We start from the raw sequence: 19995 nt of genomic DNA, 5'->3' as shown, positions 1-19995 counted from the left end.
GTTGACATAATGCATTCTGATAATTGTGAATGTCTCTAAATATTATTTCACATGTGGATAACAGAGTTCCACTCTTTATTTATATTGCCATTTCTCTTGGAAATAAGGTATTTTGTACCTGTGGACCATGCTTGATAATCATGTGAACTTATTTTCTCTCTACTCTATAGTATAATAAAACTTCAGCTCATTTCTTTGTCATAAACAATGCACTGTCATGGTTATAATGAGATTTATTCCAGTTTGAGCAAACTGTTGTTATATTTTGAAACATTTACATATGTTATATTTTACATAGAGTGAACTTCAGAGCAGAGAGAGAACAAGAAACCAGTCTTTTTCAAATATGTTAGAAAAAGAAAAATAAGTACAGAATTGTGAAAGATAACCTTTACTTATGTTATTTTTGTTCCAATGTCTTATATAAAAAATGTTTATAAATATGACCAAATAGGCGGAATCCCCAAGGCTAAAGGTTTTTATAGGTATTATCACAGAATTATAAACATGATTATATAGTTTAAATACTGTTTCAAATTATGATGACAATACAGTGTTTCACAGTTAAAGCTCCTGCTTTGGCCATTTATGAATGATTTAATAACTTCTACAACCAATTACACAGGGCTTCCAGATTCACAAAGTGTAAACCTAAGTATTATCCTATGTGAGTGAAAACTGTCTTTCTTTCCACGTAGAATTTTTTTTGCTTACATTTTTGCATCATAATTTACAATGCGGGAACTTTAGTTTCCTATTTTTCCTTTGAGATATGACAATCTTTCCTCTAATGTACTTCAGTTTTCAATATAAGACCTCAGTAGGGATTAAATATGGGATTTTGCTTTTATAAAATACATTACTATAGAGTTACAGTACAGTAAAAAAATAAGCATTTTCAAGATGCATTTCCTGTGAAGGATAAGTACACATTCATCTCTGGCATATGTATGGTGTTTGGAGGCGCACATTGTCACTGTCAAACAGCGTATTTAAGCTTTTCCTGGCCGATTCTATGCTATCTTCATAATCTCCTTATATTCATACCTTTAAAAATTCTGAATGAAGCCAAAGCCATCAAATAATAGAGCATCATTGTAGAAGTATTTATAAGGTGGCCCACATCCCTTCACTGTGAGGGGAGAAAGAGAATATACAGTTTCCCTTCAGCCTTCAGCTCTGCCACAAGGATTTCTAAGCTCTGGGGTTTACTATCTTGTTATTGAAATGTGTCCTTTGTCTACTACTTGCAATAATGAGGAGCTAATTCCCAGAGTCAAGTATGTATTTCAGCATTTCACAAAATGCTGCTGATGTGTGGTGGAGGTATGTCAAACCAAAAACATTTCCAATTTATTTTTCTTATTATTACATTTTTCTTTCAAAAGATTTAATTCAATTAATCCTGGTGCTGTAGAGGCACATTTCTCAAAATGGAACAAAGATATTTCCCTCATTGGACTGGGAAAAGGCATGCATTTTGGATTATTTTAATTTTAAAGGCTGACTGTGATAAGAGTAATACAGTAACTCGAATTTAGTTAACTTCTGAATTTCAGACTGTATTTTCCAATTTATTCAACCCATTGTTCCTGTGTATATTTAAGTAGATCCTTATATCATTTTAATCATTATGCTCATGTATGCATATATATCGGCTATCTGCTTATTAAGGTATAAATTTAGCAGTGTTTGAATCCAAGATGAGAGATTCATTTAGGGGCTTAAAAAGGAAATAAGAAATTGACACTCTTTGGAGGAAGTTGATAGTAACATAAATGTCAACACAGGACAGTCTTGATCAAAGAGGCAAAGGTCATGTTCGCTTATGAGTATTTTCTGTTTGCTTTGATGTTGACAGTTATCAGAGCAGTGTTCTCAGAATATGTGTATGTCAAAGACATTTTCCAATTAGTCCATCACCTTTTTTTTTTTTTTTGCTTAGTACAAGTCACAGATAATGTACATTTTTTTCCTTACTTCTGTCTTTTTTTCCATTGTGTGTTGTTTCCTAAATTAGTTTCAATGGGTGGGCTTCCAAGAAAGACATATTTAAGAAAGAGATAAGATTTAGTGATTATATAAGAAAGTTGGAGAGAGAATTTAAGGACAAAACTGAATGTTTCTAGTATGAGTAACTGGATGAATAATTGTGTCATTCCTTTAGAATGGGATTGTGCAGATGATTAATATGCTTTGGAATACATGTGAGGTGCCTGTGATATCTGGGTAATAACATCTAGGATGTCATGAATAAGGATTAGCAGCTCCAGGCAGAGGTCTCGAGTACAAACTTGGTCCTGGGACGCATACTCATATGCATGATAATTAAAATTAAAGGGACACTTGAGAATATCACTAACGCATATATATAAAGTAAGGGAAAGGGGTGCCTGGCTGGCTCAGTCGGTAGGCATGCAATTCTTGATCTCATGGTCATGAGTTCAAGCCCCACATTGGGCACAGAAATTACTTAAAAAACATAATAGAGGGGAAGAATGTTTGAGACATTACTTGGCGAAACTAAAAATTTAAGTTAGCAGGGCAGGGAAAGATTCAGAGAAGGGAAATTGTTTTATCCTTTTAGGACTGAGGTTTTTTAAGAGAATTTATAAATAACTGATCAACAAAACAAACTTAAAATTTAAATATATTCAGATAAATAAAAGACGAGGAATTGCATATATTATCAGTAGAGGGGGGAACTGATGGTTCCTGGAATCTATTTTAGATAATGAAGACAGGCTATAAACCAATAAGGAAATGATTAGAAGAGTCAAGGGCCTGGAATTCAAAGAAATTCACATGTCTAGATATGACCTCTCTCGCTATTTCATCTAGTCATTTCAAGGCTATTTTGGTTCATTTTCACTGGATGTGCTGTCATCACATATCAAAACCCAAAGCCATTGACTTTTATTCTATTTCTTTCCACAGCTGTGTTAACTATTCATTGCTACTTAACAAATCACCCCCACAATCAACCACTTTAAACAACACTATTTCTTTACATCATGACTTTGTGGGTGAGCAATTTGGTGGGGGTTCAGCCAGCTGATTTTTCTGCTGGCCTTAGGTAGGCTCGCACACGGTCATCTTGGCTCTGCCTCTAGGGAGGTGGCTGTCCATCTGCTGAACCAAGGGGGGGGCTAGAAATGTGTCTCATAGCATCCAGTTGCTAACTTGGGTTTGTTCCAAGAATGGCAAGAACAGAAGCTACAGGATCTCTTGAAGCCAATATCCATCTCTGCTGCCACATTACATTCATCAGAGCAAGAGAGGCCAGGCCAGATTTGAGAAGTGAGTGAAAAAAAACACATGAAAAGAGAGGAGCTGTACAATACTGGATGCTGGGAAAGTAGGAAAAAAAAGATTTTGAGTCCCAGCTGTGCTCCGAAGAAACTAAAAAGTCTTCAGTTTACACATATATGAAATGGCAAAAGTAAGAACAGAATCTCAGGTCAGCTGACTTATGCTATAGTCTTCTCTCCTGTTTTAGCGTTACTCACAAAATAATGGTGCGGATCAAAATAAATTAATGTTTGCTGCTGTTTGATAAAGGCTCCCAAGGAAAATATAAGCTAAACTGCCTTTGGGTCATAATCTGGATTCAGCCTGCCAGAAAATGTGTGAGACCCTTCCATAGGAAGTCACTGGGTCTAGTCAGTGGTGCATACTGGGAAATAGGGACCTCTGCCTGAGCTGTTGTGTGAACCACGTTTTAGATGCTGGGCAGGAATATAGTCATTTCCAAGGTTTGTTTTCTATTTTCTGCTAATGAAATAAAAAAAAAAGCCTACTGAATTCACAGTAGGAGATTGTGGTACACAGAAGAGTGTGCCCTCTTTCCCCCATCCCAAATATACCCATGTCCTAATCTCTGGAATCTGTGAGTAGTTCAATTTACATGACAAAAGGAATTTTGCAGATGTGATTAAGTTAAGGGGGTTGAGATGGGGAGATTATCATGGATTATCTCATTGGGCCCAGTGTAATCACAAGGTCCTTATATGAGGGATGCAGGAAGATTCAGTCCGAAGAGAAGAGATGCGGTAACAGAACCAGAGCAGGATGGAAGAAGGGGTTGTGAGCCAAAAATACATGTGGCTCCTAGAAGCTGGAATGATTCTTCCCTGAAGCCTTAAGAAGGAACACAGTCCTGTCAACACCTTGATTTAGACCTCTGAACTACAGAACGGTAAAACAATAAATTGATGTTTTTTTAAGCAACTACATTTGTGGTGTTTTGCTACTGCAGCAGTAGGAAATTAACACAGAAGTCATAGTCGGACATTTCTGTGAGCGGAATAGCTAATCCTGACAACAGAACATAAAGGAGAAAGCCAGACATTAATTAACTAGGTGTGGATAAGAATCTGGGTAATTCCCAACTTAGGCATTGAAATAATATGTGATGGTAGTGGACATCAAGTTGAAATAATATGTGCTCAAGTTGTGCTCAAGTTGAAATAATATGTGATGGTAGTGGACATCAAGTTGAAATAATATGTGCTCAAGTTGTGCTCAAGTTGAAATAATATGTGATGGTAGTGGACATTTTGGTGATAACAGCCCTCAATTTCTCTCTCATCACTGCAGCATGGACTGCTGATTTCCTACATCAGTTTTATATGGTTTATCCTGCCTTCTTCCTTTGTGATCATCCTGAGATTCACTACTACTTTTTTTGTTGTTGTTGTTTTAGATTGTCGGATTCATACTTCCAATTCATTCTGATCTTTTTTCTTAGTCTGTGGGAACAAAGACACTGGGGCCACCCTGTGGGATTATGAGCAAGGAACTCAGTCTGTGCTTGGCTTAGTTTCCAGATTTGTCAGAAAGATCCGTTAAGAGCTATATTATCTTACAGTATTATCTTGTGAGAACCAATGAGTGTGAGCAGTTAATAAATTAATATTGTAAAACTTGTAGAATGCAATGGGAAGGACTATATAAATGTGCATTGTTAATGGGGAATACGTTTAGGAGTTTATGGTTCTACCTCTTAGATAAGTTCAACTAAAAATCTGAAACATATATGCATTTAGTTGATGGTCTTCGATTTTCTTAAGTTAGAAAATGGAGATGTGTTATATCTGCTTAATTGCTTTTTTCTAGTATCTAGGTTAAGAGATGTCAATTTAAGTACTCATGGAAGCCAGAGGACACTTGTGTGGCTAGATAATGGAACTAATTCTTCCCGGTATTTGTATCCTGACTTTATTCTTAATATGTTGACATAATATTTCAGACTTAAACATTTCTGCATTTATTCATATCTTCGTTAGGGTCCTAATTTACCTATAGAGCAGAGCACCAAGATACTTTCTGTGTAGTGATAATAGTCTATTTGCAAAATATGAATATTTGTATCAAGTCCCTGATAGAGAGCTGCATTAAAGTATAATTTTTTGAAAAGTTAAAATAATGACTCTCATAGAAATATAAACTGGACATGGAGGTGCCCAGTAATCTTTTTTTGCTTGTTCCAAATTTGCTTATATTTAATTTGCTTTTTTAGGTGATTTGTTTGTCCCTAGTTTTTTTTTTTTTTTTTTTTTAATGCATCAACATGGTGCATCCAAATATAGAATCTTATATATATTACAGTTTGGAACATATCTTTCCCTTCTCTTATCCTCTATAAAAATAGCTTATTGCCCAAATCTGGATATAGGTTTCATGATTCACAAAAGTTTTCGAGACAAAGCTTCAGGAGAAAAAAAAAAAAAAAAGCTTCAGGAGATGCTAAAATCACTTGCAACTGTCAACAAAAATTGCACTGGACAGATTTAAGCAGGATAAGACAGACTTCAAAGATATTGCAATAGGAGAAGGAGGCCAGAATTCAGTCTAAACTCAAGTCAGGTGAGACAGAGGGCTGGCTAGTTAAGAGCTAGAGTGTGTATGGATAGGGGGGATTATAGGGCACCTGTATGTGCTAATCGGCTTTACCTAAAGGAAAAGTAAATTTTCTTGTATCTTCATGACAGGAGGTAGTTTTACAACTTGGAGCAAGGCTCAGGTTGAAGGTTGGCTCCTCCCCTCGCAGCAGCTAGCAAATAGAGGCTCCATCTTCCTTGATGATGACATTTCAAAGAAATGATTCCCTGTTTTTTGTTGTTGTTTTTTTAATTTTATTATGTTAATCACCATACATTACATCATTAATTTTTGATGTAGTGTTCCATGATTCATTGTTTGCGTATAACACCCAGTGCTCCATGCAGTAAGTGCCCTCTTTTTCCTGAGGAAGACATTCCTGGGCTGTAAAAATGTCAAGAAACTTTTAAAAAAATTTCCATCTCACAGGGGCAGAGAATGGACTTATAATACCCGTTTTCTAAACTAACTGCTCTAAGAAAGGGGCGGTCAGGGGCCAAGAGCAGGAAGAAGCCTGTCTAAATTCAGGCAAGGTGGGAAAACATTAAGACTTTCTCCGGCACAGCCCAGGGAAGGGAAAAAACAAAGGCAGTAGAGTAGTTGTACATAATAAAGGTATTTTTTGCTTTTTTGAAAATGACTTCTGGGAGTCACTTTAGAACTCTTATTGTATTTGTACAAAATTATTCTTGCAGAGAGACTTTTTTCAAGGTTATAGGTCACTTTTAAGGATCTGGACAGTTGATATATTTAGAGTAAAATAATTGTAAAGGGAAAATTGTGATGGAGGGTTATTTTTCCATAGGTATGGCCTCATTTAAGCCCATTTACTTAGGGGAAAAACGATTTATATTGGTTTGATCAACCGGGGGAAGATATTGAAAGCAACAGAATATGCTTTGATCCAAAAGACAGCTGGAATCTCTAGAAAAAGAAGTGTTTTTAAAAATGACAAACAGTCTTAGTGCTTTTATACAAAATCAACATTTAACATAGACACTAAATATATAGACAGGCACATGTGTGTATGTGTGCACGCTCTCTCTCTCTCTCTCTCTCTCTCTCATCAGCCCTGTTGGTACCATGCCACGTTTAGAAGAGCAGAATGAACAATTTCCAAAGGAAGAGTTTAACTTGGATCAATTCCTAAACATCAACACCAGCATCGCCCAAAAGTGCAAGATCTAAAAGGAGGCCATTGAGCGTAATGAGAGCACATTTGGCTGTAGACCAGAAGCCCAGCTATATGGAGAAAGAAAAATGCAGTGCAGTGATTTTATTAAGTGGATTCAAGATTCTGTTTTAACTTAGGTTTTACTTTTGAAAAGGCTAAAAATGGCAGGGGAACTATTCAGACCCCACTATTAATGATAGTTTTTTTTTTGTTTTTTGCTTTTTTTCATTCAATCCATCATATTATAAACTGACTTTACTGAAGACTTAGGCCTAAGTGTCACGGGCGAAACATAGAGGAGGAAGGCATGATTTTAACTTTCATTTGATTTGCTTATAATCTAGCAGGAAGTAATGGCACTAAGAATAATATAATAGTAACAAAGTGAATATTTATACAGCAGTTACTCAGTGTCAGTTGATGTTCTAAGTGTTTTAAATTTAGGAATACTGTACAGCAAACCCATACGGTTGGTGAGGTGGGCAGATGCCTCAATGTGGTAATGCCATATAATAAGAGACCCTAGTTACTCTTGGAGCCTGCTTTCTATAGCAGGAAGGAAATGGGTGGTGGGTGGACACGGCCTTGACTTCACATAGTGTGTCTTCCCCCTCTACACATGTAACTTTGGACTTTCACTGGAACTCTCTGCTGTTTGGTTTTCACATCGATTAATAATACCAGCCCTGCATCTTTTTAAATGCATGTTAAAGATGAGGATAAAACTTCCTGTTTATGGTTAGCTTTTCATATAAAGAAGTTTTACTATTCATTAGGTAAGGGAATTATGGGAACGTTAATAAAGAAGGTGATAGTGGGTCTCCATGAGATTTCAATAAGACAAATGGAAGACAAAATTATGTGAAAGTAGGACCAGCAGGTGATATGAACTGGAAGACAAAAAGTGTGCTGCTTGTAGTGAATAGTTCATTTCAATTGTGGTAAAAGGGATGGGAGGAAGAAAGGTGAGCATCTAGTCTGGACAAATAAGCTTATTATCTTGGGCTCCTTAGATCAGGGGTTGACAAACACTGCCTGTCTGTTTTTGTACAGCTCAAGGACTACAGATGGTTTTATATTTTTAAATGAGAAAAATTGAAGGAAGACGAATGTTGCGTGATACGTGAAAGTTCTATAGAATTTATGGTTCATTGCCTGTAAATGAAGCATTATTGGCACACAGCCACACTAATTCATTTATAGGTGGCAGAGAATGTACAACCTGCAAAGCCTTATTATTTAGTATTATTTCCTTACAGGAAAAGAGTTGTTCACCCCTGCCTGATTTTTATTGTGTTATTCTAATTCCAGTATAGTTAAGATAGCATTATATTAGTTTCAGGTGCACAGTATAGTGATTCAACAATTCTAAGCATTACTCAGGGCTCATTCCCTTCACCTATTTCACCCATCCCGACCCACCTCCCCTCTGCTAACTATCAGTTTGTTCTCTGTAGTTTTTGTTTGTTTGTTTAATTTATATATATATATATATTTTAAGATTCTATTTATTTTTTGACAGAGAGAGACACAGCGAGAGAGGGAACACAAGCAGGGGGAGTGGGTAGGGGAGAGGCAGGCTTCTTGCCGAGCAGGGAGCCCGATGTGGGGCTCGATTCCAGGACCCTGGGACCATGACCTGAGCCAAAGGCAGACGCTTAACGACTGAGCCACCCAGGCTCCCCTGATTTTTTTTTAATCCTGCAGTTCATCGTCTCTGATGGCAAAAATGTGAACAGAACTATTTTATAGTCTAGGAAATAATATACCAAACAAGCTGCTTCTCTCAGTGTCTCTGATACACATGTCACTTGACAGATGAAAGCACAGCTTCTACAGGTCCCAGAAAGGCTCTGTGGGGTTACTGGCTTGGGTCTGCGTGACTCCCATTTGAATCCGGGTTCTTTTTTTTTTTTTTTGAATCCGGGTTCTTTTTCACCCTTTATCGCTTGCTATTGTGGGCCTCAGTCTGAAGAATGTTTTGGTTTAATTTCCACTTATATATAGTCCCCAGTGATATGTAGTTCCAATATTGGATAGAATCTATTTAGACATTACCTTTATCTTCTTCCTTTTACTCTGTGTTTCCTCAGTTGTTAAACTTTTTTTTCCCAAGTAAAACCCTGTTCATTAAATCTAATAGTTATGGAACATATTGCTTAGATAAAAGTCAATAAGAAAGAGAAATAGGAATTAAAATTTTATTACAAAAGCTTTCTCTTCAATGTGTTTAACAACCCTATCTATCACACCACACCCCTCTTTGAAAACTAGATGTCTGGTTGATTCTGATTTGCTCTGGAAATTATTTTGTGTAGCAATTTCTTTTGTCTGTAATCTTGATTCATAGCCTTTCGTATGAATTCTTTTATTGCTCTATTTTCATAATAGCTCTTAGGCAAACAATCATCATGCATGATACTGTGTTTCATTATGACTCAGTGGCATCCAGATGTCTATACCTCATGTTGTTGCCTTTTAGACACATTAAAAAAAAAGTTGCTATAAAATAATCGCATTCATTTGTGCAGTAAATTTAAAATTTTTCTTTCATATGCCAGTCAAACTTTTACTTGAATACACAAATACTTGTTATCCCTTTTGAAAGATCTAAATGAATATCTTAAAAGTGGTTGTGGTTTTGAATTGATTTAAAAGGAGATGATAAACAGGATTTTTAAGACACTTCTGTCATACATAGACACATACTATATAAAAATAAGATTTCACTCATTATTTGTCAGTTTTATAAGTAATATAGGAACAAAGTATACAGGTTAATATCCAAGCTATTTTTGAGTATGTTTAGAGTAAGCAAATGCATTTAGGTAAAGAATTTTTTTTATCCTTAGCAATACCCAAATTAAATACTAGATTACATGTATGGGTACAATACAGTGTTAATGCAGAGGTCGGCCTTCTTACAAGAGGTTTTGCATCACAATTACCCAATGAGCCTTCTTTTTTTAAAGATTTTATTTATTTATTTGAGAGAGTATGAGAGTGAGAGAGAGCATGAGCAGGGGAGAGAGAGAGGGAGAAACAGGCTTCCTGTGGAGCGGGGAGTGGGGAGCCCAATGCAGTACTCGATTCCAGGACCCTGAGATCATGACCTGAGCTGAAGGCAGATGCTTAACTGACTGAGCCACCTAGGAGGCCCCCCTCCTTTTTAAAAATACATATGGTTGGATCTGCTGAATCAAAATCTTCTTTGAAGGGGCCGCACATGTGTCAGAAAACTCCCTTGGGTAGTTCTGATCCTCACATTTGGTTGAGAACCACTGCACTGGAAATATTTTTAGGTAATAGACAAAAAATGTAGCATCATCATCAGAATATCACTGAATTTGTTAATAAGGTGGTGTTTAGGGCACTCTGTACCACATGCCCCTGCATTTTCTTATGAAAGCTCAAAAAGAAAACTGCATTTTCCTGTAGCAATTCTAAGAAGTGTTTTGTGATAAAGAAAACCAGTATACCTGACTCTTCTTTCTCCCACCCCCTCCTTTTGGCTATCAGGATTCCCTGGGGCAAAACTATAGTTCGATTTTAAGGCTCTGTGTCCTGGCTATCTGTGGTCTAGTTTTTTCTAATTCAACAAGAATTTATTGAGCCCCTTCTAAGTACTGAATTCATAATAGGCCCTGGGAATGCTAGTAATTAACAAAACAGTCTGGAGCTTACAATCTATTGGATGAGACAGATGTGCAGCTAGTAAACATTTAGTAAGTGCTCCCTGATCTAGATACTGTAAACCTATTTTTGAGTATTGATTTATATATTTTTCCCTCAGTATTAACCAGAGATGAGCCATGGAGACTTTTTGTGTAACATATATCTGCAAATACACATCTATATTTGTATATTTTGTATGTACATGGATTTCTGTGTGCACGTGTTATGTTTTATATAAACAGTACATATATATACTGTTCGTCGTATAGACATATATATATATATACACACACACACACACACATACAGTGTGTGTCTCTCTCTGTATGTATATCCTATTTTCTGTTTATATGACCACATTGTTTATTTTAGTCAGCATCACACCTTTGGGGATGGGTTGGAATATATGCATTCCTACATGTGTGCACACACATGCCCATGTACATGAGATGAAATTGGATTCCAATTCTCAACATTACATTTTGGCCCCTTTTCCCTAATACTTTTTTCTGTTACATAACCATTTGTAAAAATTACAATTAAGTAAACCATGCTTTATATTTGGTAGCATTTTGGTCCATTTCTTTACTTTTTAAAAAATTATTTTTGTTTTATCTCCTTGAATGTAAGGAATATTTTGGGACAGTTTTTTGGTGGTGAGATTGAGATCAAAAGTCATAAAAATCTGGGGCGCCTGGGTGGCTCAGTTGTTAAGCGTCTGCCTTCGGTTCAGGTCATGGTTCCAGGGTCCTGGAATCGAGCCCTGCATCGGGCTCTCTGCTCGGCCGGAAGCCTGCTTCTCCCTCTCCCACTCCCCCTGCTTGTGTTCCCTGTCTTGCTGTGTCTCTCTCTGTCAAATAAATAAATAAAAATCTTTAAAAAAAAAGTCATAATGATCTGTGACTCTGTATTTGAAAATAGAGAAAGCATTTCTCTTTCTCTTCTCTCTCCTTGAAAAAGAGAAGCATTTTGTTGTCACAAACAACTTCAGCATATTGTGTATATAATTTTTTTTCATAGATGGTGCTTTCCTAGGACAACATTTAATTGCCCTTACAACTTTTTAAAGCTACCAAATGGTTTTACTTGGGTCACTATTTTTGAGTAAAGTGTTGGCATGCTAATCCTCTTGGAAAGTTGCAGAACTGAGATTTTGGAATATAACTCTCAACCATCAGATACAAATAGAGACACAGTGTATACTGGTTGAGGAATTGTGGAGAAAGAAATTGTGCTTCATCGAGAATTGGCTGTGTTTTCAGACAGCACAAACTCAACAACCCACCTATACAGTGTGGATGCCTTTGGAGCACCTAAAAGCTCAGGATTGTAATGGAGTCCCTGAAATCAATAAAGATGACCTTTTAAATGAGAAATCCAATGGAAAGTTATATTTTTCTTTCTTTTTAATGTGCACCCCTGGATAGTGCAGTTAAATTACATGGTTGAAGGATATTATATTGATGTCCCTGTTGGAAAGAGTTTTCAATCTTATCAGTTGTCTTTCAGATAATATTTTAAAGACTTGCTTTTGCCCATGCAATGCACGGCAGTAGAGTGGATTAAGCTAGCTCCAAAGCACTTACCATTGTCTATGAGCCAGAAAAGCAGCAAGGATTCTGATTGGCATTATTATTTATTATTTGTGAATGCTGATGGTGCATTTTCGTGGCTGAGTCCTTTCTATGCTTATTAACATTCATAAATGAAAAGGCTCTGCTTAGCTGACTAATTGGTAATTTAATTTCCCTAATAACTTTCTTTATAGGACCTGGATTTTGAAGCCAAAACAAGTTACACACTCCGGATAGAAGCTGCAAACAAAGATGCCGACCCTCGCTTTCTAAGCTTGGGGCCATTCAGTGACACGACAACAGTGAAGATAATTGTGGAAGATGTGGACGAGCCCCCCGTGTTTTCCTCACCTTTGTACCCCATGGAGGTGTCGGAAGCTACCCAAGTTGGGAATATCATTGGCACTGTAGCAGCTCATGACCCAGATTCTTCCAACAGCCCTGTGAGGTAAAAGCTCATTGCTCTTCTTTCCTGCAGTTTACAACAATGTGCTTTATTCACAACTCGTGTTTCTATATTATGATGCTTTTGATTCACAGCAAATGAAGACCAGTTTTGTATATGTATTGAGCCATAGCAGCGGAAGTGAAACGGGATCAGAACAACTCGACATTTTACTAATTTAAAAATGTTTCACCTGATTATTCAAGGCCATTATTATGTAGCAATATTCCTAGGCATTCATTATCATCCACAAGCCATAGCTGATGTTCCTATTGAATCAATTATCCTGAGCTCTTTCAAAGCAAACTGTGTTCAAAGATGAAGTGATGCATGTCCTAGTTGTAGGATACGGACATATATAAGAAAACTAATTTTATAAACAATTAAAATTAGGGATTAACTTTTAAGCAAATCATATTTTTACATCTTGGTCTATTTGGGTAGCATATTTTTTAGTTTATTGTTTCCACTTGTAAAAAATTAAATAATACTGTATCTATATATAAGGACTATTTTTCAAATGTTTTATCAATAGTACTGTATCGAGACTAGACACATGGTTCTAAGCAACGGATCTCTTTACAACTAACAGAATGATGATAGGTAAGCACTTCAGAATACCACAACATTCAGTTTCACAGTTTTTACCTCTAATTTACAACCTGAGATCTACATGTACGTTTTTGTGTATGCATGTGTTAGTATATGTGTACATATGATACATCTTTTTAGGTGAATATTTTACAGAGAATATACTTGAAATTACTTTGTATTACATGTCTTAATTTGCACTCATAAGTAAAACTTTTTAATGTGACATTTTGGACTTTTTTTTTTACAAAGTCTAATAAAGTACAAAAATCAATTTATGTTTTATATTCAGATATATTTAGCTTATAAGCTAACCACAGTTTTTTAGATTTAACTGCTATCCGGCAATGCTAAGTGCTTTTGAGCTAACTTCTGAGCTAAGTTTGGACATTGATGACAAAGTGTTATGAAAAATATCTGAAAAAAAAAAGAAAAAATCTGTAATTTAGACAATGATTCTTAGTTAAGAAAAGCATAATCTTTTACCTCCCTAAAATAATAAGCTTATTTAGGCATATATAACTGCTCTCCTTTCCTTCTCTTTTGTCTGATATTAATATCATAGTCTAATGTAGAATTTGCATAAAATAATTGTTAGTTCAAAAATGAAGTCATACTCGGGCGCCTGGGTGGCTCAGTCGTTAAGCGTCTGCCTTCAGCTCAGGTCATGGTCCCAGGGTCCTGGGGTCCAGTCCCACATCGGGCTCCCTGCCCTGCAGAGAACCTGCTTCTCCCTCTCCCACTCCCCCTGCTTGTGTTCCCTCTCTCGCTGTGTCTCTCTCTGTCAAATAAATAAAATCTTAAAAAAAAAAAATGAAGTCATACTCATCATTTCCATCTATATGATAAATTCAGGCCCTATGGATGACTATATTAAATGATCATAAACTATTCCTAAGAATATAATCTTCTGTGTCATAGAACCTTTAAAAATCACAAATGTACCAGATGTTAGAACAAGCCTTCCCCTTCTCCCTGTAATAGCCCAGCCTTCGTTGCCAAAACAGCTTCCTGACTTAAGCTCAGCTCCATCCACCAAGTCTTGTTGACTTGCGAACACTTGAATTTGGGGTTTGTTATAGCATCACCTCTCTTACAGAAACACGTAAGTCTCCTCCTCTTATGATCAGACACAGCATGATTGTAGGCATAGATCAGCTACTTGGAATAGTCTCACTTCTGCTTAAGTCATTTAATTTCGTGGGGAGAAAGAGAATGCTTTCATGAAGTTGGAGATATAAAAAAAGAGACACTAATACGTAACAGTACTTGAATGAGAGAAGTTAAATCTTGTTTCTTCTTTTTCCTTTACCCATTTCCTTGTGTATCATCCTGTTAAAGCCTCTCCACGTCAATATTTCACTTGTTATAATATTTTATTTGAAAAAATGCAGCATTATATAATAATTTGGGGAAGAAGGGAGAGTGGGACCAAGTGGTAAGTGACTTGAGTTAGAGATGAAGTGACCTCCAGGTCTCCTTCCTGAAGCACAGATATAAAAAGGTCAGAAAGTGAACTCTGTTGATTTTGGAGGTAAAGATCTCTGTGGCTTTCATCAGTGAAAGAGGCTGGCCAGGAATTTATTTTTACCTCATTTTCATTTTCTTAAGGCTAATGAAGGTGACCTGAAAGGTCAGGTTAATACCAGCTTATGTCAGTTTTTGAACACCTTAATCTCACATTTAAAGAGGTACAGCCAAGTGGACTAAAATGGTTTTTTGTGTGTATTTCTTTTACTTTTGTAAAATTAATTTATTGACTTAATATTTACTACTTGTTTTCTTGAAACATTTTTATACTATTTTTTATAAGGTCGCTCAGTCATTCATGGCTGATTTTTTTCTGGATTTGTCTTTGATATTTTTCTCCTCTCCTATTTATTTGTGATGCCCTTTAAGAGGCCAAGTTCCTCATCTTGTAGTTTGATAAATAGATGTGTACTCCTGTGCACTTTCTAGAATACTGGTTCTCTTCTCAGCGCTGCTATTTACCGAGTGACCTAGGGGATGCCCCTGAGCCACCTAAGTTTCCCTGTGCCCAGTAAGAAGGAAAAGCAAACCCTATCCCTGCTTTATCCCAAGGTTTTTGAAGATTAAGTAATAAAGGGAAAGTAACTAATGATTTTAAACTGAGAATCATGACTTTAGTATTAGGAAGTATTATCATTGTATATTGCTATTATTACAGTTTTTTCTGTTTGCATCCCATTTGTGTTTCAAGGTCAGTAAGTCAGCAAAAGGAGACATACTTTACAAGCAATTGTATTGGCGATCTGTACTGAAATTTGTTTTGTATTCACATATGTTCCAATATAGAGACACTATTACACAGTTTAATGGACATAAATATGTGTTTGCATTGGACACTCAAGTTCCTATCAAAATGTAAGCCCTCCTTCAACAAATGCCATGGATGGGCAGGGGGCATGATCTGCTGAGATCCTAGGATAAGTGAATTTCCAGATTGAGATAGAACCTGAAGAGTCTTAGGATTGTGAGCTTTGTGCTCACACTGTGGTTCTTAGAGGGATGGGAAAGTAGTATTTGTTTCATTGTAATTTCTTAAAATTAGGCCAATAGTACTTGAATTGTAAACCAGGATGGGAAGTTGGATAATTAGTATTTAAATTTATTGACATTTTTTGTAGTATAATACTAAAATCTAGCATATGCTATTTATATTTGGAATATTTACCAATATGTAGAGTGAGAGACTAGAATTCTAGAAAGAAATACATTTACTTTCCTCCAGCAAGGCAAAATTGAGAGCCTCCTCTCACATGATCCCTGCCTTACTCAGCACTTTTTATTTTTGCCTACTTTTAACACCAGCCAAAGCTATGAGTAACTCTTCTCTGTGCATCTGCCCTTTCCTTAAAGAGGACCGAGACACCTACATCACCATAAAGCATTTTGGCCATCTAGAAGTATAGTAGCACTAGATGGAAAGATTAAATGAACTCAGAGCCCATTGCTTAGCCAGAATATAATAACACCGTTGTGAACTGTTGTATCTTCGTTATAGGTTGCCTAGCAGCCAGGTATGTTACCTCCCCCACGTGTCATGGATACATTGTTTTCCTCTTCCCAAATAGAAACTAGAGGCCAAAAGTGGAAATTAGATGTGATAGTTGAGATTACCTAGCCTGGGGGGGGGGGGGAAGAAAAGACAAGAAGAAGAGGCTTTTTCAAAAGCAAAAGTGATAATTATGGTCTAGCATACTTCTGGCTTTTTATGTTTTTGTAGTTGTTTACTATTTCATGTAAATTTTGGCCCTGAATACCAAATATCAGGGTTTATCTGTTGAACTTGGAAGGACAGGTCATGTTCTGCTGATGATTTTGATCATCTTTCTGAATGGTAGAAACTTCATTCCTGTGTTTCTCATCAGTGAGGTGGTAGATACTGTAAAAGCAGCCTAGAGTCTGGAGCACTCTTCATTCCTCATGTCAGCACTGGGAGATGGAGCAGTGCATCAACACACATTTATTAAGAACCTGCTTTGTGCACAGTGCTAGGGAGAATACGGACAGGAAAAACAGAGATGAATAAAACATTTTCTCTGACCTCAAAGAACTTAGAATCTGGTTGAAGACGTAAGATCCCATAAAAGTTAAACACAATGAGGGAAGAAAGTGTCAGAACTGTAACATGGCCAATTGTGAGATAAATGGTAATCACTCTGAGGTCGCCGGACATGAGGCTTCATTAGAAGAAGTGATAGCATAAGCAGGGCTTTGAGGGATGGCAGGATTTGAACAAACCAAGAAAACATTATGCAAAGTCTGTTTATGTTTTATTTAGTTATATACTAAGAGTCTACTGCTGTTTTATGAAATCAGATTTACTTCCATAGGCAGCACAAGCCCAAAGTCCCGATACTAAAAATAGCCAATGGATTGAAACATGATATTATTACAAATAAGATCAGATGTGAAGAGGGTTTCATAAAAATTAATGGGGATTATTTTCAGCATTTCTAACAATTTAAATACAGAACTACATTTGCATTTATGCTTAAGGATACCACGATAATAATACTTACCTGCAGGCTCTTTTGGCATTCCTGGTATTGTATGTTCTCAGATCAAAGGTGACAAAATAGTATCAGATATTACATTATGTAGTGTGACTAGTATGATCGCATTTGGGATGTTTGAATAATTCAGTGTGTAGTTTTTTAAGGAGTTTATATACATGTATATATTCATACATATTACTTTAAATTATTTGTTACTATCTGATTTTCTAAGAAATTAGCCAGTAACATACAGAAAAATAGTGGTTCATGTGAACAGTAACAGAAATCAATTCTATCAGGAAAACATGAGGTATAATCTATTTCAAAATGCTGCCCAATTTAATATAACTAACACTAAAAATGAAAATATATCTGTTCAGGTATGGTGAAAATTTTTAAAAATGTGTTTTTTGTTATAGTAATGTAATTAAGATCTAGAGATAATTTTCAAAATGTGTTAAGTAGGAAATTCCTAATCTATTTGATCCATTTTTCCATCTTTTATTATATTGCTCTGGAATTAGAACTCGGCTCAGAGCAAAGGTCTTCTGAGTTAGCTTTTTTGAAGACTCTGGGTAGAATGACTTTATTGAAGATTACATTTCTCTTGATTTGTCCCTTATAGTATTTTCCACATTTAAAATGCTTATTGAAAAGTGTGATGAATAGAAGAATACAAAATCCATAATGTTTTTGGTGTGAGTCTTTGGGAACTATACATAAGGTGGAAAGATTAAGGAGCTATATTTATCTTGAACTGTACTGTTAGCATTCTTTAGTTGCAATAACAGAAATTGGCATTGGTAACTGAGAAAAAAGGAAAAGGAATTTATTGAAATAATTGGGGGTAGCTCACAGAGTTAAAGGAAAAATTGAATAGCCGGTCCTCAGAAAAGAGAGGAGTAAGGTTTTTCTATAAATATGAGCAGCAAGAATGAGCAAATAGTCTTTTGAGGATGCGTCAGTGGGACGAACCCATGCCAACCCTGTTCTTTTCTTGTGGCCCCCTGTTTAAGGTTCACAGTTTCTTGGAAAGTTTTTTGGCCTGTCTTAGGACGTGTGTACTGTCTCTTACCCAGGAAGTTCTGGGCATCTTGATTCTGAGTACCATCAAGATTGCATGAGATTGGGAAGGTTTAAATCGCCAAAGGAATATTGAGTTGCCATTATCAGAAGGGGGTGAGAATGCAAACAGTGGCATCACTAAGTACTAAACTCAGTGGTTTATTTTAAAGACATTTCTTGTTAAAGTCTGATAAGGCAAGCATTATCATCTCTTTGTTGTAATAAATCTGCCCCCCCACCTCGGTCACACAGAACATGTGGTTCCATTAATTTAGCAAGGTCTGTATCAGAACCTTTCTACTCCTTGCAGCAGTACATACACACACACACACACACACACACACGCACGCACGTGCACACACACGCACGTGCACACACACACAAATATCTTAGGAGATTAAGGTTTCAACTCAAATCATTCAGCTATTTCTGTTGTTCAGATTTGTCCATGTATATTTATCACATTATCTTTGGCCATGTGGGGAGTAGCAGTGACACATTTGTGTTAATCTAGCTCACTCACCCACACGTCCTATTTTAGAGCATTGACATGCATATCAATAGCTGGGCAATAAGAATGCTCCTTGGGAAGAGTATTTTGATTGATCTCCATAGCTTATGAAATAGCAGCAATGATAATAACAGGTGTTTATTAAGGAATTCATTTTATAGCAGATGTACAAAACACTAAGTATATACAGATGTTTAAGATGTGGTCCCAGCCTTCTTGTTATCGAGCTATAGAAGATACTGTATACAAAAACTTATTTTAAAACATCTAACGTTAAATCTGGAAATGAGAAATCATCTCATAAAACCTTCTCATTTTGCAGCCAAAGAAACAGAAGAGTATAAATGGTCAATGGAAAGCTCAAATAAGTACAGTAGGTTAGTGTCAGGGTCGTGGCTATAAATTTTGTCCTTTCATTCCTACTACGTGGTTTGTGGTTTCTCTGGGAGCACAAAATCCACAGATCCTACATACTGCAGAGTTTCTTAAAAAGGCATAATTTGTAAATTGTTTTTGCTTTAGTTTTTGTTTTTAGTTTAAATTAAAATAAAATAATTTTTTAAAAAAAGTTTAAGATCTAAGGAACAGGGAGATCCAAATATGTGTCCTCCAACTGTTCACTGCATTAAACATTAAAGAATTTTAGTGACAGCCTGTATTCTTTATACAAACCAAGAAAGGCCAATTATGGATTATATGTGTTTGTTATATTTTTAAAAACAGAATGGCTTTAGTGAACTAAACTTCAGAGATTTTGCCTTGACTAAGAATTATTTTTTTTCTTGGCAATATACTATAGGTACATCCTTGATTTCCCTGTACTAAGTATACTAATTTTTGGTTTGATCCTAGGGAAATTACAGTAACAAAAATATGCAGTGACTCTCTGTGATAATGTAGGACAATTGCTAAGATCAGCCACATACAAAATTTTAGAGATCTCTATTTCAACTCACTTTACTGATTAATAAATTTGAGCTGAGGGATTAAATGACTGGTAGTCCCACAAGTAGTCAGATCAAGCTAGGTGCTAATATCCCAGGGTCTCCTGACTT

The 19995-nt window shown here is 36.2% G+C and overlaps 1 protein-coding gene across 1 annotated transcript in view; it reads left to right on the top strand.

Annotated features, from left to right (window-relative positions):
• The window catches only part of CDH7 (cadherin 7), a 116010-nt gene that overhangs the window by 58813 nt on the left and 37202 nt on the right, over positions 1-19995 (top strand). The window contains exon 6 of the mRNA XM_028102955.1: positions 12501-12754. Within this exon, the coding sequence (XP_027958756.1) occupies positions 12501-12754 (254 nt within the window). The remainder of the gene's footprint in view (positions 1-12500; positions 12755-19995) is intronic.

This window comes from Eumetopias jubatus, unplaced genomic scaffold, assembly GCF_037043125.1.
Source record: "Eumetopias jubatus isolate StellerSeaLion01/CBP00866 unplaced genomic scaffold, mEumJub1_p1.0 scaffold_16, whole genome shotgun sequence".
NCBI lineage: Eukaryota > Metazoa > Chordata > Mammalia > Carnivora > Otariidae > Eumetopias > Eumetopias jubatus.
This window is presented reverse-complemented; position numbering and strand designations above follow the sequence as displayed.